This window comes from Convolutriloba macropyga, chromosome 2 (genome assembly GCF_964194025.1).
Source record: "Convolutriloba macropyga chromosome 2, txConMacr16.3, whole genome shotgun sequence".
NCBI lineage: Eukaryota > Metazoa > Xenacoelomorpha > Acoela > Convolutidae > Convolutriloba > Convolutriloba macropyga.
The window spans coordinates 76043214-76064228 of record NC_134469.1 but is presented as its reverse complement, the minus strand read 5'-3'; the positions used below and the strand labels follow the sequence as shown (position 1 = coordinate 76064228).

At 35.7% G+C, this 21015-nt stretch overlaps 2 protein-coding genes across 4 annotated transcripts in view; one reads left to right on the top strand and one right to left on the bottom strand.

The window, feature by feature from the left end:
* The first annotated feature begins 739 nt into the window (after positions 1 to 739).
* Positions 740 to 6876, top strand: LOC142335467 (galactosylgalactosylxylosylprotein 3-beta-glucuronosyltransferase 1-like). 3 transcript variants are annotated; one of them, XM_075383978.1, is made up of 5 exons: positions 740 to 1277; positions 2352 to 2577; positions 3014 to 3175; positions 3245 to 3311; positions 6190 to 6876. In XM_075383978.1, the coding sequence occupies exons 1-5, from the start codon at positions 964 to 966 to the stop codon at positions 6354 to 6356; spliced, it is 936 nt and encodes a 311-aa protein (XP_075240093.1). In that variant the 5' UTR covers positions 740 to 963; the 3' UTR covers positions 6357 to 6876. The 3 variants fall into 3 exon arrangements, with proteins under 3 accessions (XP_075240093.1, XP_075240095.1, XP_075240094.1); XM_075383980.1 differs by lacking the exon at positions 3245 to 3311 and having other exon boundaries at positions 3014 to 3128; XM_075383979.1 differs by lacking the exon at positions 3245 to 3311.
* A 3805-nt stretch (positions 6877 to 10681) lies between these two features.
* The window catches only part of LOC142334707 (eukaryotic translation initiation factor 5B-like), a 39467-nt gene continuing 29133 nt past the window's right edge, over positions 10682 to 21015 (bottom strand). Inside the window, exons 12-15 of the mRNA XM_075382951.1 lie at positions 18130 to 18322; positions 17549 to 17689; positions 17029 to 17311; positions 10682 to 11232 (exon numbers count right to left, since the gene is read on the bottom strand). Of these exons, the coding sequence (XP_075239066.1) occupies positions 10959 to 11232; positions 17029 to 17311; positions 17549 to 17689; positions 18130 to 18322 (891 nt within the window). The 3' untranslated portion in view covers positions 10682 to 10958. The remainder of the gene's footprint in view (positions 11233 to 17028; positions 17312 to 17548; positions 17690 to 18129; positions 18323 to 21015) is intronic.

Genomic DNA, 21015 nt, shown 5'->3' with positions numbered 1-21015 from the left:
CATCAAGGCTTTTCATGTTATCAAAATTAAATTATTTAACGACCATAATTTCCAAAGGCCTACATTTTCTTTTTACACAGACTAACGGTTAAAATGGGAAAGATTTATATTTTCAGCTCACATTTAAAAAATGCAATAGTAGCTGCAAAAGTATTACACATCACTTAGGGTTTCAAGAAAGCGGCTTTTATGTATATCCAAGTTTCAAAATTGCCATATCACTGCAATGTTTTCTCAGCTTCGATATACCGGGAAACGCCAAACCTATTAAAGGGAAAAAGTATATCCGCAGGTCATAACTGGTTGGCTCATTTTCACATCGAAGCTTCAAAATTTTTGTCTTCCGTTTCCATCGGCAAAATTTTAGTTTTCCCTTTAACATATCAGTTTTTAAATAAATCAAATCTGATTTTGAGGACCTCATTTCCATTTTTAAGCTTCTCATTTGATCAAATTGCCTCACCTACTGGCTACTATGATAAGCAGCTAGACCTCAACGAGCCATGTCAAAAACAATTCTCAAATATAGCTTTTGACTGTCAATAGTCTATTACTTTTTTTGAAAAAGCTCTAAACAAAGTTCTCAACTCGTTATTAAAGATCTGAATTACGCATGTACTAAACACAGATTTTCAGTAAACTATAATAACAAACTCATTTTTATTACGTTCTGCTTTTTAAAAGCCGTGACTCAATTACGCTTCGTTATTCAAGTCAAAATTAGAGATATATGAATGAATACCACTGGCATATATACAGTGTCCGGCACAGCATTTAAGCATTAGAGCTTCTCAATTCATAAAATTCAATTGTGCTCATCAACCGAGCAGCTAAAAACGGAAAACATATTTAATAAAATATAAACGAGATACGCAGATGCAATCGTAACCAAACTTCCGCCTGACCAAACTGCTCATCTGAGATCAGAGTTGCAATTAAAGTCCAGCGCTCTGTCCACTAGATATGAGATTCTTCAGGTTCAGGCCCTCGTACTTCCTAACAGCTTTACTTTCGTTGCTATTGTGCTACAATTTATTGACTTATTTTGAGAATTCAGTTGCAAACGAAGTGCGAGATCAGATTCAGAATCACAATTCGAAAATTTCGATGCCTACTTTGTATGTTATCACCCCCACTTACAGCAGGAAGACACAAATTGCAGACTTAGTGCGACTGAAACAGACGTTAAAATTGGTGCCCAAATGTGCATGGATTGTGGTTGAGGATGCCAATAGGACCAATCCACTAGTCCACAGATATATAGAAGACTTTCCAAGGTTTTTATAAATGTGTCTGCACAACCCAAACAGTTTAGCTATTGAGCGGTTCAAAAAATAATAACCAAATTTCAACATTACATAGCCGCAGGGTACTAGAAATAGTTACTAAATTCTTGAAGATATTAATGCATATGCGGCTGTCATTGCTGCCAGGCAGAGCTAAGTTCTGCGAGCCATCATGCAGCGGGAGACCAATTTAGACAACGCAGTAACATCCTGCGTTGAGAATGCTTTAAAAAAACTTTAGATCTCGAAAATAATAATTTCTTCAGTGCTTTTCTTCACGGAATTAAGTTTCGCATATAAAGTTTACAAAATCATGCAGCGGACAATACGACAGCACCCCTTCAAGTTTCTTCAAAGAAAAATGCAAACCAATAAAGACTCATTTTGCATAATTACCCATTTAGTTCCTTTCCTACAAAAATCTCTGATTTGCATTTAATTGTAGGACCTGTAATCTGGTGGTATCAGTTCATTAGTAACTATATAATTAAGCATTCTGTTTGCTCTATTTTGTAACAAAAACTGCATTTTCTTCGTTTTGCATTTCTCCTATGCATTTCTTCGTTTATATATGAGTTTCATATTTGTCTTCTTGTTTGATAATGTGTTTTGGTTCCTAGTGTTCAAGATCGTTTAGGAACTACTACAATGAAAATTGTTTGCAGCTTTCAATGCAAAAACGAGAAGTTGTCTTAAATAGAGCTAATACATTAAGCATATATTAAAGTTAAAAGATCATTAACGGAGTCCCGAAACTTTTTGAAAAATAAGTCTGATTCCTAAGTTTGAGTCTTAATCAAGGATTCCAATGTTTTTACTGACAGATCCATGTATAAGGAGACCATGTTCAAGTCTTGCTTTGAACTTACTTTTGTAAAAACCCATCAAATATTTCCTAGGACAGGCATGTCGCATTCTAGCTGTAAGTCTGCACAATTTTTCAAAATTTTCTAACTCATCTATTTGTGTCGTGAAAGAAAACTCCATGTGAAAGAAAAAAGCTCAAGAACTCACAGCAGATAACAACTTGAATTCTTACAATTTTTTGCTTCAACTTGTGCTTAGATTAATTTACATTAATGAAGATTCAGAGAGGAGGGAAGTGGACCGTGGAGTCGCACAGCGGAACCGCGCCCTGGTAGAAATTGTCAAGCTCAAATTAGATACTAATGGAGCTCTCTACTTTGCAGACGACGACAACACTTACGATGCCGCATTCCTCAATCAGATACGATGGGTGAAAACAGTCGGAGTGTTCAACGTGGGGCTGATCGCCGGGCTTCCGTTTGAGGCAGGATTTTGACAATCCTAATAGTAAAAATTTAAGGGAGTAAATCGCAAAATGCGGCCATTTTCATGGCCTACGAAATAAACTATCACAGCAAACTGCAAATTTAATTTAAATGCTATGCGCTGAGATGAAACTGCAATATTAGCAGAAATTTCTGTGGTTTCGGACAAACCATATCCAAGATCATAGTTTTCATGGTCCCAATTGCGATGATTTCGGTTCATCGAATGTATCTAGCAACCACAAAAAAAATTCTGGATTTTTATGTTTAACGACCAAAAGTTCACAAAGCGAAATAAATTTAAGTGAAAGAATCACTGAAGCAGACTTCACAAAGCGTAAACACGGGCAATTTCTTTTAAAGAAAGGATCGCGCATATATTATTGCACTTAAGCATTCTCTGAGAAAATTAACAAGTCAAAATCCTGGAAATAGGGTCCGTTAGTATCGGAAGAGGGAAAAGTAATCGGATGGAAGACAGGATGGAATGGAGATAGGGAATTCTGCATCGACATGGCTGGCATCGTCATCAATTTGAACTTCTTCCTCAGTAGGTCAAGAACATTTCGCCCAGTCCTCTTTCAACATACTCGTAAGGTATCACCATTAAACAACTAATCGAATACCTCATTTACGATTATTTCCATAGCCTGTTGGTTTGTTCAGGGGCACTTAGAAAACCAGTTCTTAGAAAACCTGGGAGTTGAGGTCAGTCAGTTGGAGGTGTTCACAGGTTAGCCATGAAAACATTGTAAAATCTGGCCAGAATTAATCGGGTATCCCCCCTCCCAAACAAAAACAAACAATTTAGATAGCCTAGCGCCAGAAAAACTACTGCATGTAAGCGAGTTATTGTATATAGACAAAACTGTGCACTGTACAAGGTAAAGCCACAAAAAAAAACAAACATAGCCGGCAGATTGCCGGAAAATAGCCGCGATAGACGCTTGGGGCCTGCCATGAATTGAAACAACTAAAGAGATTAGATAGACAGATCGACCACCAGTCCTTTAATAGACCACTAGACTTTTTGGGTTAGCTTTGGACTGTCATTTTTATGAGACACATAAGCTCTATAAGGAGAAAGCCCTAATAGGGCTTTTCAAAACTAGGATCTTTTCCGTTTGTGCCCCCTCAGTATAGTGGGCGCATATTATTTACACCCCTCAGATGCACGTGCAATATTTTTTACATAATGACTTACTATGCAATGGCACGTGCTCTGTAACTGGGAGTGCATAACGTACTGGGGGCACAAACAGAGAAGATCCCAAAATTAATATTCGAAATCAAAAACTCAAGACTCTAATAATCAAGAATTAGGGCATATATGTTTGTCAATACTTAGATGCACACTATAGACCTTTAACAAGTAAATGTTCATAAGGTTTTAAGTTCCATAAGTGAGTTCCGAAGTCATATTTTTGAGTGAGGTAAGTCAGTGAAAAAGTCAATTCCAAGACGTCAGTGTAAGACGAAACAAAAATATGTTAGACGAAGTTAAAAAAAAACATAGCAGGACAAGTCCTGAAATACGATTCAAAGAATTGAATGGAAAACTTAAAAGTACTCTACCTGACCAGCAGATCAATTGAACAAAGCCAAAACAAACAAAATCATCTAAAAAAATTGAGAAACTAAAACAATCAAACAAACTAAACAGAAATATACTCATTACTCAAACTTTTGAAGCTTTTTTCCCTCAGGCAAAATTTCATCCCTTTAAAAATACACGTTTCAAAAATATGTTTAAGACCATTTTTTGATTTTGAAATTGGTCCAGTATTATGTCTGCATGACCTGAAAAAATTCATTGGCCCTTGAAGATCGATTAACTCAAAAATGACCGAAAAATATAAAAAATGAAATCAATTGCAAAAATTAAAATTTTGCTGAAAATTGTGATATTAATATCTTCAAAATCATTTCTGTGTCTCAAAGAGGCTATCCATTAACCCCATTCCAAGCATTAAAAAATTAATTGGCTCAAAGATCGGTAGGCAAAAACTTAGAAAAAATATCAAAATTCAAAAAATAGAAATTCGTTCTATTAAAAAGTTGAAAACCGTTCAATTCTCCCCTAGCAGCTATCTAACAACATATTATCACACCCTGGATGAGGTTAGATAGCTACTGAAGCAAAGAAAACTGAATATAAGACAAATGTTTAAAAAAAATTAAAATTGCAAATTTGATCAAAAAATTTCTAAAATTCGAAAAGCTAAATTGTTGATAACAAATCCATTAAAGTCAGCAATCATGCAGTAACTTCTTATCAGACAGTGGAATAGGTTTTCCAGCACTTGAGAATGGACAAATATCAAAATTTAACAAAAACTTCAGAAAACCTTGAAAAAATTGCAAAATTTATATATAAAAATGCCAAATTTCGAGACATTAAAATGTTGAAAAACAATCCATTATTACTACAAACCATGCAGTGCTCTATTGTCAAACCACAAATGACATTTCTTGGCCCCTGAATCTAGAAAACTCAAAAAATGACAAAAATTTTGAAAAAACTTGAAAAAAATTGCCAAAATTAGTATCATTTTGCATGTTTGTATTTGTAGTACCAAAACATATAGCTCATAAAATGGTCATAACAAGTTATTTTGTATCGCAAAAGGCCTTCATCATTTTTCAAAAACTTCAACGTAAGACAAACAAAATAAAAAAAATCACAAACATGAAAAATTGCAACATTTTGAGCCCAAAAACTCCTAAAAATGACCTTTTAACCTTTAATTAAGGCCATCCCAGCAGCTGCACCACTCTAAGCACTTGAAGGACTAATGAATCTCACTTTGGGCTTCTAATGAAACCTAATGCCGGCTGGGCGTTACCTGTTTATCCCATTTTAAAAGATGAAAGTCATTGAAAAATGTGTGAACACATCTTAAAAAATAAAAAAACAGCGCCCCACTACAATTCAAATTCTTTGAATTGTAAAAAAATTTAGGAGCGCTGGAATTGAGGACGCGGCTATAAATCATAACCAACAAATTTCGGAAGATGTGCTCTCGCATGACTGACCGAGGCTCGCTCTTATTACATTCTGCTTCCGGTAGGGGGGCGTGGTTAGAAGCAGCGCATTGGGCTTATCAAGGAGCCTCAAATGATGTTATTAGTGCTTATATAGTCCATTGGTAAGACTTTAAAAACGGACTAATTCATGTGCAATTTTTTTGAATATCTGCCCCACTCACAAAAATGCAAAGGCTCGCAGGCGTCTGCACAAAACATTCATTGCATACAAAAATTTCCTCTCTGAAGTAAAATTTTCCCCCGTTTTGTCATAACACGCAGTTAGAACACTCGCCTGAAGGATAAAAGTCTTCTTTTCCCCAAAGATGAAAGAAATTAATAGAAGGATTGAAGTACACATTAAAAAAGCCTAGAAAAACACCAGAAGAAATAAAAGCAATAGGGAAAACATAACCAACAACTGCCGGCCGAAATTAAAAAAAACTACCAAACAAAAAGTCGATAATACTAAAAATTGCATTAAAAAGATAGACCAACGGCAATTTCTACAATTTTCCTTTGAAAGAAATTAACAAGAACAGTGATTTTCAACACTGGACCATATATGTTTTTGTGAATTTCAGGGCCCAATTTTGTTCACGTATGGCATACTCAAACTACCCAACCTGAGACAAAAGGCATCCTCAAGACTTTTCCGCATTATCCTCGCAAACCCTTATATTACAGCAACTCTAAAGGTCACAAAAAAGGAACACACTTGAAACATAGATTCGGTATCATATCTGAGTGAACGTAAAACAATAACATCACGAGTGAGCGGTTCTTTCTTATCTTCACATATCAGCTGACAATAACGCGCATTTGCTCTAACAACCTGAGGATATTCTTAGACGCAATCTGGCTCTGCGCGATGTTTGCGTTGGCCATGGAACACGCACATTATCCTCCTCCTACTATCCAATAAGCTCAATTTTCAAAATTGGAATTATATATCAATATCTGAGATGACCGCCGTCAATGAGTCTTGATCTCTTGAATCGAAGCATATGACAGCATCGGGCACAAGAGTCATGTTTATTGCACTGAACTATTGCGGAAAATATAGACGACAGACTGTTCAGAGAAGAACCTGTACGGTGCTGGAACCTCTACGGTGCTGAACGGTACAGAAATGGAAAAAATTCATGAAGTTTTGTTTTGTCATAATTGTTTTGCTAATTTAAGAAAAGTCGAAGACGCAGTTTTGCTTAGATTAATTAGTGTTTTTTTAATATAAGTGGAGTGTTTTTTCCTGAATCTGCTCAAATTTAATTTATGCGTAGTCGGCAAATGACAAATTATTCAAGTGATAATATTGTTGTTGCGAATTGTATGTCTGTGGTCTAACTTTGAATAATGCAATTGTAATTTGTCGGTTTTTAAATGTTTCTTGCTTCAAAATATAAGGGTTTAAAAACCGACAAATTACAATTGCATTATTTAAAGTTAGACCACAGACATACAATTCGCAACAACAATATTATCACTTGATCTTCTTGAATAATTTGTCACTTGCCGACTACGCATAAATTAAATTTAAGCAGATTCAGGAAAAAACACTCCACTTATATTTAAAAAAAACACTCCACTTATATTGACAAAACATTCAACTTAAATTGAAAAAACACTCCACTTATATTGAAAACATAACCGACTAACGTCGGGCAAATTGCTCTCTAACGACCGGAGAGCGGTTGGCTTCGTCAGTAGCTAGGCACGGTTTAGTGAGGCTAACTTTAGCTTAATTGGTCAAGCGAAAATTCGTATAAAAAAGGCCGAGAGTACTAATATAATTGCTACAAACTTCGTTTGAGAGCAGTTAACACCCGTGAAGGACGTAAAACCGATAGAGAACTTAAACAATTGCTTCATTTTCTTTCGGGAGCAAATAATTTTTTAAAACAGGAGTACTCCAGAGCCATACAACTAGTTAAAAGAATCATATTAAAGTTAAAGAGGTTCCTGCGAAGATTCTAAAACTCAATTGGGAGAGGCACTTTTCAAAACAATTTTGAATGGATTGAGTACTGAGAGTTTACGAACAAAAATTGCAAGTTAACCTTATACTGCTCATATGAGCATTTCAAATTAAAATAACCAACTAACTTCGGAAAATTGCTCTCAAGCGGCTGATGGCTCTATATAATTTAACCCAGCTTCAGCCGGTGTGGTCTTCAATTTAATAATTGAAACTTAGGATCAAAAAATTGAAAGTTACGCCTAACAAAGTCATTTTAAAAGTCAAAACCGTCAAGCAAAAAAGCTGCACACGAAATTCAACACTATAAAATCCTATTTAAATTAGGAGTGCTATTTAAATTACACAAAATCAATAAGAAAAACTGGAAAATCAATTGAAATGTCAAATTGGTCGAGCAAAACATTGCATAAAAAATTGCAATAGAGTAGAATTAATTGATTGGCTTGTCGATTATAGTTTGAAGCCCTCAACTGACTTCAAAGATTTTCTCAAGTTGAACACATTTGCTTCAAATGATCTAAGGTCATGTATAAAAATTTCCCATAAAAACAGATCATTTATATCAGCAAACAGTTGCCGTAACCATACTAAGAACAAAAATCTTAATTGTTCCGATCAACTTTAATTTGAGTCTGGCCTTGAAAATATTTTTCGAAATTTCTTCATACCAATAACCGGAAATTCTGTCTTCAATTAGTATAAATTAGTTTTCAAAGAGTCAATTAGTTAGAGGTCCCGTTTATGTTGAAATGATTCCCAATGAATATTGTGTTGTCCGAGTAAAACTGACGGTTTTCATGGCTCCAAAAACTGTTTTCGTAAATTTTTAATGAATAATTGAGTTTTGCAAGCAGTTGCTGATTTTTTTGGTCTCAAAGTAAGTCATTCGATCAAATGTCTAAATTGTCATCGAAGTTGCTTTTTAAAGAACTTTCTAGGATCTTCAGTTGATAGAATGGGTTTTCGCTTATATAACTCGATAAGTATCCAACCAAAATATATTAATTATATTTAATGTATTGACTTTTGGTAAATTTAGCTATTTCGGTACCATTTTGAACAACTTTTTTTAATGGACGCCAGCAGCAAGATTACGGTGAGTTTTGGTCAGGTTGTGGACGTTTACGACGCACTTTTTTAAAACTTTTTTGCAAAATTCTATTTTAGTTACAGACCAGACTGATTTTAAATCAAAGCTCAGTTACTGACGTGTCGCATTAAGTGTAAACGAAGGCCATGAAAAAGAAAAATTTCAGCCAACAGCTTATGGTTTTTTGGCATCAACACCATTTGCCTAAAATTGTTTGTCAACTCTTGAGTACTGTCTGTATTCGTTGTCATTATGATTTAGTCTAACTAATGACATGTCCAATTGGCTCCTTGGGTAGCAATAAGTCAATCTAAAAATTCATTTTAGTTGAAAACTTGGTTTTTTGACTTATGGTTTCAAAGCTTAAACGGTTTTTTTGAGTTCGCAAATTCATTTTTTTCTGCAACATTTCAGCGTAGTCTCGGCCAAAAGAGAAGTCGCATTGCCTTCCAAAAGAATTAAAACGTATTCTCCATTGCAGTTTTGTCTTTTAAATAATGGCATGTGGTTGTGTATTCGACAAGTTTTCATAACATTTTGTTTTTGGACATTTTCCAAACTTTGAGGTTCCTTTTTGCTGCCTTGTCGGCTTGTCCGATTCTCACATTTAAGTCACATTAGTGACAAGTCACACATCACATTAAGGGCCTTTCAAGGAAGGTGCATGAGTGTGCGTTCAATAGTAGATTACGACTTTTTAGGCTTCGACACCGTTTCCTCGCAAAATTGTATTGACTGAGATTTTTGCCTGTATTTGTTCTTTCTGTATTTATCAAATTCTGGATAATGAGAGGTATTAAAGGTTTGGTATGAAGATATAAGTGAAGCCATTAAAAGATTCCAGTTGATAGCTTATGGTTTTCATGACTTTAATTGTTTTAATTGTTTTCAAAAAGTTACACTTTTTTTGAATTTGCTCTTTTTGTTTCTTGTCTACTTGTAGATTAGTCTCAACAAAGACAGGTCTCAAATCATTTCCGGTGAAATTCAAGTCAATTGGTTTATTTTATTTTGTATCTGATGATAATTTGACTTTCATTCAGTTTTTTTTAAATAAATGCCATTGATTTTTGGTCTTAAGTAATGCTTGTTTCTTTTTATTTTTGTTTGTTTGTCTTGTCTCTTGCTGTCCTTAATGTTAAGTATCATCGGCTCTCTAGTGAGTTATTGTTTAATTTGTATAGGGGCTTGAACTTAAAGCGATTTTTTAAATGGATAGTAAATGAATTTGAGAACGATTTCCATCTCTTGCTCATTTGTTAGACAATTAAGTCAAAAAGTAGTAGTTTCGGTCGAAACATTATGCGCAAACGCACATTACCGAGCCTCTTTGGTTGAACCTGAGGACGGACTGATCGTCGGCATTTCTATAGAATTTTAGTTGGTAACTAAACCGACTTCAAAATTAAGTTAGCAAGCTGTTTTACAGAAATTTAATTTTGGACCTAAAACTGCACCAAATTCTGCAAAACTTTTAAAAAAAAATTCTCATAATCGGTTTTCTACACTAATGTTCTTGTATACATATTGAGATAAAACGTAATAATGGTAACTTACCAGAAAAACCCGATGTCAACTTAATGTACTCTATTCATTCGGATTTCTGGTACGATCAATTTCATTTGCATCCCTATGAAATTGACCGTACCAGAAATCCGAATGAAAACTCGTAAAATTTGAGGGTTTTAAATTCCCTTTGACGTTGTATTTTTTTCAAAATTCGGAAAAGCGATTCAAAATACGCTGAAATCAATTATTCACAACTCAATACAATACAATACCAAAGGATATATCAAGCCGCAAAAACAACCTATTGGAAAAACAATGCTCAAGACCGCATAACTGCTAAATATTTTAAGATCCTGAAAACCAATTGCTCTTGGAAGTGAAACAACACCCACAGTTTTACTTTATGGAAAATTGATTACGGCTGCTCATAGAGCTCTAAGCTGCGAGGAGGTTTCGATTCAATTTGCTTCTGAGCCAAAACAGGCACGCACATGGATCGGCTATCAACATTAAATTAAAGACTGCCAACTACACCAATGAACAAAACAGAAATTAAAAGCACCGTCATTAAAATTAAATTGGAAATCACGAACCACTATATCCAACGAAAAAAATAGTAAAGCGTCATATTAACTATCACTGTCTATACAAAGCATCTGTACACAGAACCACAAATAATAGATCTCGTCAAATCTGTCGCATTTAACTCAAACGCCTTGTTGCTATCCGATAACCATCATCTCAGTATAAATCGACCGCCAATTGTAGCTTCCTCAAACAATTCGGAAGACCGCTTTCAGCTCTTTGACGAGAAGCCAGTCGTTTTTGGTCATTTCATCGCGAAAGTGATCTTTCAAGGCGTCAATTGATTCGCGAGATAGTTTGCTCATCAGCAAATCGGTGGAATCAAAATGTCGTCCGTAAAGTTTGGGCGCCTCGCCAGTTGTGTTCTCAATTTTGAGGCACACATCTGATCCTTGCCTGGCCGAGTCCACAGTTCTATTGTTCATTTCAAGGGATGCCACAGTGCCCAATATTATTCCTTCCCTATGAGACAAAATATAAATTATTAATGTTTCATTAGTACTGTTTATGCAAGTCATGTTTCTCAGATATCATCAAACAATTCCAAACCTTAATACTTCACGGGTTTAATAAAAAACTTTCCGCCAAATAACCGGAAAGTGTTTAAAATAATGTAGTACTATTGAACAACATAGCCGGCAGATCGCCGGAATAGCTGCGAAAGAATAGACTTGCGTGCTGTATGATAGACATAGAAACAGATACAGATATAAGTTGAAAAAGTTATCGACGCCACTCAAAAAGCTATGAAAAAAAAATTACACAATAAATTAATAAAGCTTGTCAAAATTCATTGCGCAGAAGCCTTTTCATTAGGGACCCTTATTACACATAAGAGTTCCTTTGACCTTAAACTAATTCAGAATAAACTTAAATTTTAAAGTGCAAAAGTCATTTTATTGAGTGAGGTAAGTCACTTATGATCAAAATCTAATCACGCAAAAAAACGTTTGCTAGAGAGAGTGAGAAATGACGTCACGCGCGCAAAAGCAGTTAGTGAGAGAAAGAAGTCATTCAGAAAATTTGACTTTTTAGCTTTGAAGTGTGAACAAATGTAAAACGAAAAAAGAGCGTCAGACGACGAAACAAAAAAACATAGCAGGACAAGTCCTGACATACAATTCAAAGAATTTTCACTGACTAAACAGAAAACTAGACCTAGAACGGACTATGAATAGATTGGAAAAACCATTTAGAAAAAAATCCTATCCAAAAAATTATAAAAAACAGTAAAAATCAAAGTGAAATTGCTGTATATGAACAAAAAACCACTAGCGAGAAAGCGAATTTCTGTTCAAACACCGTTTTCTCACTCCACTTTAAACTTTGAGCGAAAAAAATTCACGCTGCAAATCCACTCGCTTTTTCTCTCCACTTCCTGTTTCGGTGTGACCAAAATCACTACTCCAATTTGACTTCAAAAATCATGAAAATGTGTGAACATCTTACAAAACTATAGCATGACAAGTCCTGACGTACAATTCAAGTGAATTGGAAAAACCAGTTGCAAAAATCTTAAAAAAGACAGCGCCCCAATATAATTCAAATCAAAAACCAAGAGCACCGCAATATAGCTCCGCTCAGCTTACAGCTTCGCAGCTATAATAAACTGATTAATGTCGCAAGAATTGCTCTCGAACGACAAGCGAATGGAAAAAAATTTGACCACTCGGCGATACAAACCCTTAACGTCCCGATTCCAAACCAGAAGCACTACCTACTCGGCCATCAGTCCCTAATTGATGCTATGCTGCTACCGATATTTTATTAGCAACAAGCTTTACTTCGGAGTGATAGCAATAGAGATCACTCAAAAATGAAGAACGAAAGCGTGAAAAAGTCACTTGAGAAGTCAAACAATGTTCTAGAAAAAAGCGCAAAACCGGTCAAGCAAAAAAATTGCATAAAAAAGACCAACACATTTAAACTAATTCCTATGAACTTTGTCCAAGAGCAACTAAAAAGATTTTTTAAGCAAAAGGGATGGGGCGTCTCAAGGGAGCCGAGCTTACAGGCTAGTTAGAATGAGGTAGATGTGGAGTAAGGATGTAGAGTAAGGGTAACTTTGCAAGAGCCGCCACTCAAACCCTGAATTATTTACGTCTCTTCAACAGTGTCAGTGATTCGGCTACCTGGAGACTATTAAAAGCATAAGGTTCTAAGTCTCCTCGACGTTAATGCCATCCGGTTCAAAAGATCAAGAGAAAAAAAATAGCATAGACACACATTTACAATAATCGCTTCAAAGTTTTTCGAGAACAATTTAAAATATACCAGGCAGATTCTCGGAAAACAGCCACCGTTGATTCCCATAACCAAAATTGGGATTGAAAGAAGAGAAAAAACTAATGACAAAAAAAAATTTATACACAAAGAATTTTAAAGTGCGAACTATTTTGATGTTATTTTGGAGCTGAACATACTCGTGCATCGTAGTGAGACAACACAAGGGCTAGTATCGCTACCAATAAGAATTAGAGATGGTAACTACGAAAACAGTTTGAGTAATGGGCATCTAAAATTGGACTTTAAGGATTTATCCCGTTTCTATTTCTGATTTCGTTTTTTGATACTGACTACTGACTCTGTTCATTTTGAAATGCGTTGCTGAGCAACTGCTGTCTAAACATAAACCGACAAATATCGGAAGAATTGCTCTTGAACGACAGGCGAGGCGATTTAATTCAAGCTCTGTGGCCTAAATCATTTTCTTTATGGGTGCAAAAAACCTTGGCCTCGACGGGATTCGACCCTTGACCTCCCGATCCAGAGCCACCCCCACTAACCACTGCGACATGTTTCACTGATTATCCTAAACAGCAACCGATTATATATTAGCAACAAGCTTTACTTCGGAGAGAACAATAGAGATCACTCAAAAATGATGAACGAAAGCGTAAAAAAGTCAGTTGAGCAGTCAATGAATGTTCTAGCAAAATTGTCCAGCGAAAAATTTGCATTAAAAAGGCCCACACGTTTACAATAATTGCTATGAACTTCGTTCAAGAGCAATTAAAAACACTTTTAGCAGAATGAGAGAAGAGTGAAACTAACCTAGCGAAGTCAAAAAGATTTCACGCAAAATGTTGAACAAGCTGGGAACTAAGGTAAAGCGATAAATTTTTTTTCGACGAAGTAAAAACAACAAAGCAGGAAAAGTCCAGGCGACTCCTAGACCTAGAACGGACTATGAGTGAATTGAGAAAACCATTTCCAGAAAAATCAGATCAAAAAATAAAAAAAAAAACAAAATCAATGTCAAAATACGGTGTGTGAACGAAAAAAAAACCACTAGTGAGAAAGCGAATTTTTGCACATTCTACTTTAAAATTAAAATGAAAAAATTTCACGCCGCAAAACCACTCGATTCAAATTCTAATTCTTTGAATTGTAAAAAGAGCGTAATAATAGCCGGCTGAGGGCGGCTATTAAATAAACTACGAATTATTACTACTCTTTTTGCTCATTTTACTTTTGTGGTGACTGAATCAGTACTCAGATTTGCCTTCTCCTTGAAACAAAAAAGTAAAGTGAACAAAAACAACAGTGTACTCTGTGACCAACTATTATTCAAGTAACTAGTACATAACATTCTTTAACTAATACTGCGAGAAACTTCTAAAGCCAAATCTCCCAAAAAATAAACAATTTGTTCAGAAAGCAATTGCGGGAAACTTAAAGTTAAAGTAAAAAAATTTCACGCCGTAAAACCACTCGATTCAAATTCTAATTCTTTGAATTGTAAAAAAAGGAGCACAATAAGGAGGGCGGCTATTAAAAAAAACTACGAACTATTACTACTGTATTTTTGCTCATTTTAGTTTGGTGGTGACTGAAATCAGTACCCCGATTTGCATTCACCCTGAAACAAAAAAGTAAAGTGAACAAAAACAACTAAGTGTACTCTGTGAGTAACTATTATTCAACTACCTAGTACAAAACATTCCTTAACTAATACTGCGTCGTATATATATATATATATATATATATATATATATATATATTATTTATATTTATATATATATATATATATGTGTGTATGTGTGTGTTTTGTGTTTCAGATGTTGAATAAAAGCTTGCAATAAGCGGTGTTTCATCTGAGCAACATGAGCTTTTTGTTTCACCTGAGCTTTTTGCTTTTTACATTTTCATGAGCTAAATGTCGATTGAGGTAATTGAATGTTTATATATATACAAAAGCTGTTCAGAGGTATCACGAATAGGTACTAAAGCTGCTCATTGGAGCTTTTGCCCGTGAAGAAGATGAAATTAAAAGACAATCGACTATGGTCAAATTATTACTCCAAAAGACTATTTGGAGCTCTAATCTATTGGAGTCTCGGGGGGGGGGGGGGGGGGGGGCAGCTCCAATATATGGCTTAGCTCCGCTATCGCTTCCCAGATATTTACAGAGAAGTTTTGACTTCACCTAAGCAGAGTGAAACGTGGTTTGACATCCCCGAATAATAATCGAGTAGTTCTTTTGGCTTCAAGGATATCTAATGAAACCAAAAAATTTTCAATATAGACTTCACAATGTTCTCTACAATTCATTCAGGAAGTTTGAACAAACTGACTAAAGTCGGATGAATAGCTGTCGAACAACTGGTGGCGGCAAGATTCAATTTTACCTTACTTCCGCAGGGGGAGGTAGTTGCCTGGCTTAAAATGTTAATCTAGCTTATTACAGACCACTACTAAGATATAGAGCGAAAACTGAACCAATTTTTGCGCAGTAGTTCTTTTGGCTTCAAGGATATCTAATGAAACCAAAAAATTTTCAATATAGACTTCACAATGTTCTCTACAATTCATTCAGGAAGTTTAAACAAACTGACTAAAGTCGGATGAATAGCTGTCGAACGACTGGTGGCGGCAAGTTTCAATTTTACCTTACTTCCGCAGGGGGAGGTAGTTGCCTGCCTTAAAATGTTAATCTAGCTTATTACAGACCACTACTAAGATATAGAGCGAAAACTGAACCAATTTTTGCGCAGTTTTAAAAATAGCTGGCACATTGCTAGAGAATAGTCACAATAGCGTCGTAGATCTGCAGTCTAAAAAAACAGTAAAACATAGCCGGCAGATTGCCAGAAAATAGCCCCCGTTGATGCACTAGACGCACATCGGGATTGAAACAGAAAAACATAGCTGGCAGATAGCCAGAACATAGCCGCAATAGCTTCGTAGACATGCAGTCTCAAATATAAAATAAAAGATACAGACCCAAAAAAAACCCTTTAACCTTTTTCATAATTAAGAATTCGTTTAACTTAATGCTACTTCTAATAGGTGCCCTCAAATACCCTTCATTTAGAGTGACACGCACTCATTTAACCCTATCTCTTTGATTTACAGTAGAGAGAAGCCAATTTTAGAGTCAGGTAGTCATCGTGACGGATGTCACGTGTGACCAAAAACTTGTTCACTCAAATGAACAAAAAAAAACTCGCTCCACTAAGAGTGAAAAATGAAGTCGCACACGCAAATCAGTTGAAATTGCATGAACGAATGAACAATAAGAAGATTTGAAGTGGTTGTGACGTCATATGGTCGTAATAAAACTCTTGACGACGAAATAAAAAAACAGCACGACAACTCCTGACGTACAATTCAAAGAATTTTCATTGACTATACAAAAAGCTAGGCCTAGAACGAACTATGAATGGATTGGGAAAACCATTTAGAAAGAAATCCAATTCAAGAAATCGAAAAAACAGTAAAAATCATACTGAAATTGCCGCATGTGAACAAAAAACCACTATCGAGAAAGCGAATTTCTGTTCAAACACCGTTTTCTCACTCCACTTTAAATTTAGAGCGAAAAAATTTCACGCCGCAAAACCACTCGCTTTTTCGCTCCACTTCCTGTTTCGGCGTGACCAAAATCACTACTCCAATTTGACTTCAAAATCATGAAAATGTGTGAACAGATCTCAAAAAAGACAGCGCTCAATACAATTCAAATTCTTTGAATTGTAAAAAACAAGAGACAATAATAGCCCGAGCCTCAGCTTTCGCTGTGCGTCTATTGATAAAAGGTTAAAAAGTTAACTGCCGCAAATTATGATACCGGCTTAAATCCTAAATGGGAGCGAATTTGATCACGCAAAAATCTGGACTTCAAGCATGAAAATCAATCGAAAATTCAAATTGCTCAAGTTAGGGATATAACATTCTAGGAAAAATTTGTTGCTCCAAAAAAGAGACAGACAACCATTGCTTCAAACTTTAGGAGCAATTAACTGTACCGCTTACTTGGAGGGCACGCAAATTTGAGTTCCTGCTTTGACAATTCCTGCTTCAACGGTGACTCCAATAATGATTGGGTCTCGAGTGTTGAATATGCAGTTGGGCAACACTCGAAGCTTGCATGGGAAAATAGCCAGATGTCTGTGTTTGTCTTTGGCCTTCTGTTTGAGCTCATCTTTGTAGGCCTGGAACTTATCGAACAGGTGGTAAATGATGTCGGCTGTAAATATTCTGATGCCGGATGTGTTTGCCATTTCCTGTGCGTCTCGTTCCACTTTTACATCGAAAGCTGAACAAATAAAACTATGTACGAAAAGATATGAATAAGATAACAAATATATTTCAATAGGGCACAAACTTGGAGCTACTTAGCTTGATAAACTAAATCAATACTTCTCGGAATAAGTTTTTAGAAAGTATTAAAAATCCATGGAATGTAGGTGCGTCAAGAGAGCAGAAATGAAAATAGAATATCATTCCCTAAAAAATAGTCGTCTATTTCAAGAGGTACTGCAAGAGTCATTACCCAGAATGACACCGTATAACTCGTTATGCTCCAGCATTGTAGTAGCCTTCATGACATCCTTCTTATGAACTGGGCCAATGTTTATGCCAGAGTACGGAATTTGTGACTGCTTCAAGAACTCCAGCAAAGCCTCCAGTGAACCTAAAATCATTTCCTTTAGATTCAAAAGCCACGTGGAAACAGCTTTCTCTAGAATACATAAAACCAACTCAGCGGATTTTGTTTTTGTTTTTAGGAGCTGAAAATGGTGGGGCTGGCGGATATACGATGAAAAACTAGCACGGCGAAAAATCATGATAGCACTGTTATCAATCAAGAGCACCTTTCGGATCTATTCTGTATCAGCCTCCCGCCCAGCTTAATGGGCATATTATCTTTTACGCCCGCACGTGCTAATTTTTTTTAACATAGTAACGTGCTATATAACATTTCATTTTGTAATTCGGTCACATGAAAAACATTGGGGCGAAACAGAAAAGATTCCACCTTTCATCTAATTTACAAGTTAACCGTTTACAGGTGAACAAAGAGCCTCAAATATTGCTTTTTGTTTGAGGTGAAATTTAAAAAGAAAGCCATACCAAGCGTAGATGCCTGCACGTATACGCCTCTGTCATTGAGTTTGATTGACGAAATCATACTGGCTAGTATCTTCTCCATTTCCTCCGTAAGTAACTCTTGCTCGTCAGTTCTGGCTGCAACCAGCATCGGCATTCCAGCCAACGCCTTCTCCACGTCTTTAGCCAGGATTTTCACACCAGTCGCAGCTCGCACCTATAACCAAAATTTCCCTGAAGTCATCCAATCCTCAACCCCGTAAAAAGACGATACATGTGTTCAGTTTGGAAACTTTTGTTTTGAAAGAGGAAAATGGGACTCCTTGTGTTTTAAAAATATTTATGGAAAAGGAACATCTGTCGTTTTACCGCAACAACCAAAAATTGATGGTTTGGAATCAATCAATCCAAAATAAACAGGCGACAACAACTAAACAGAGTTTTATAATAATTTAAAATTGGGTTATCATAACCAGCCGATTGCCGGGAAATATCCGCTACTGCTTCCCATAAACCCGATTAGGATTGACAGAACAGAAGAAATAGTTTAACTTTGCTCTTATAAGTCTTACTTACCATCTCGTATGCTTATTGGTTTTGATACTATCCTTTGTATCCTCTCAAGAAGCAGAGGTATGTCTAACAGTGGAATGAAATCAAAATTGTTTGCACTTAAAAAATTTTGCTAGTACATCAATCATTTTTGTCCAACAAAATTTTTAAGTGCGAACAATTTTGATTTCATTCCACTGTTAGATATACTCCTGCTTCTTGTTGAGAGGATACAAATGCTACTATCAAAACCAATACGCATAGGAGATGGTAACTAAGACTTAGAAGAGCAAAGTTGAACTATCAGGCAACTAAAAATGGGCTTTACGTTTTTATCCCATTTCTATTCTTGATTTTGTTTTCATGACGCCACTCATTTAGATTGCTTTGCTGAGCAACTAGTCTTGATAAGTCAAAACGCTTTCCCGGAAAATGTCGGAAGAGCGGCAAAATGAGGTAAAGCAAAATAAATTTTTATCCGACGAAGTAAACAAAATCAATAGCAGCGCAATGAAAGCCTGCTAAGAAGATGAGGGCGGCTATTAAACATAACCAACTAACGTCGGGCGAATTGCTCTCAAACAACTAGCGAGCCGTTGGCTTCAGTAGCTAGCTACGGTTTAGGGATGCTAGTTTTAGCTTAATTAAAGGGGCATGAGATGAGCGCGGTGGGGGGGGGGGGCAGAGAGGAAGTGCGTGGGTGTGCGGACTCATAAGGGGTTACAGAGCGCTGGGCAACGGAAGGTGAAGTAGGGAAGAGGAGAGAACATGGTTAGGAACCTTCCTTCACGCAATGATTTTATGTCTCGAAAACGGAATCAGTGGATCGCATACGGTATAAAGAACTTAATGCCCTCTGGGCGTTACCTGGTTATCCCATTTTAGAGGACAAAAAGTCAAAAGGTCAGACAAAAAATCGGCCGAGCAAAAACCGCATAAAAATAGAGCGCAAGACTGATATAACTGCTACAAATTTTGTTTCCAAGTTAAGAACCAACCCGGAATCCTTCAAGTGTGCACAGCACAGAAGGTATCAATACGCCCCCTCAAGGTTGTTAACTGATTCATTTGTTTTCCGAAATACTTTTTTGGATAATTTTTTTTTAAAATCAACATGATGCATTTTACAATAGATGATCGCCAACAGAAGAAACGGAAAAAAATTCATTAGTTCCGATTAAATAATAATTGTCAATGAAATTTTATAACGTTCCAAATGTTACTTTTTTGACAGATATTAGTTCCAATCTTTAAAGTGCCTTATCGCTTTTAATCTCCCAAACAATTGACACATCCAATCTCCAAAATGAAAAAATGAAAACCAAAATGGTTTGCACTATTGATTTAATAAATTATGCATGTGTTGCTGGCGAAGACTTTTTAAACAAGCGAAAGAGAATCATTCAAAGAAAATAAATTTTCTATTTCAGTTTTTGCATTGTCTGGGAATTTTATTCAAACCTTGTTTGATTCAGTCAAAAATATAGGCAAGAAATTTTGGTTCAAGCACTCCCAATTTTAAAAAGAAACAGTAATTAAATTTTCATTTGACTTTGTGTTTTACAAAATGGGAATATTCGTTTTCAGTTACTTTCTGGGTCCTGTGCGCTTTGACAGTTTACGACACGCTTACAATCTCACTGGGGTAAATTTCCCCAAGCTTCAAAACACTGAAGGTCAACGTCTTCAGAGTTTGTTGTTCCGACCCACTTTAGTGGGGGAGGAACTATATACTCAAATGGGTTATTTTTTGTTCAGACAATTTTGGCCGATCGATATAATCATCGTAGAAAGTTGTGAGTGGTATCATTAAAAAGCCCGTACAGTGTAGAATTTGGAATAAAAAAGATTTTTTCGATTTTCCCTTTTGATAGGGAGTTATCGATGTTTAAAGTTTTGTGAATAATTGACGTAATTCATGTTTTCACATTTTTGGTATTTTTGACCTAATTTTCGTCAATTTTGCAAAAATTTGTTCAAATTTTTTGCTGTAGTGTTATTGATTTTATCTCTAAAGATAGGGAAGGGTTGCAGAATTCTTAGGTCTGAGTTTTTTGTTAGAATTTTTACTAAATTTTTCAAAATTCCATTTTTTTTTCGGGATCAGATTTGCTTTCTTAGCCCAATTATTTTAAATTTGCTGTAAGTAGATACCTTAAAAATGCAATCATTTTCTTTTTAAGCTGACAAACGAGCTACATCTTTTTTGCAACAATTTGAAAATTCATCTTTTTTGCAACAATTTGAAAAAAATTAGTAATTTGTTAGACGCGCAGTAACATCTGGGCTGATCTTGATAGTTTCAGAATAAGCTCATAGTTTTTGTGGCTCTGACCAATTGTTTTCGTAAAAATTTTT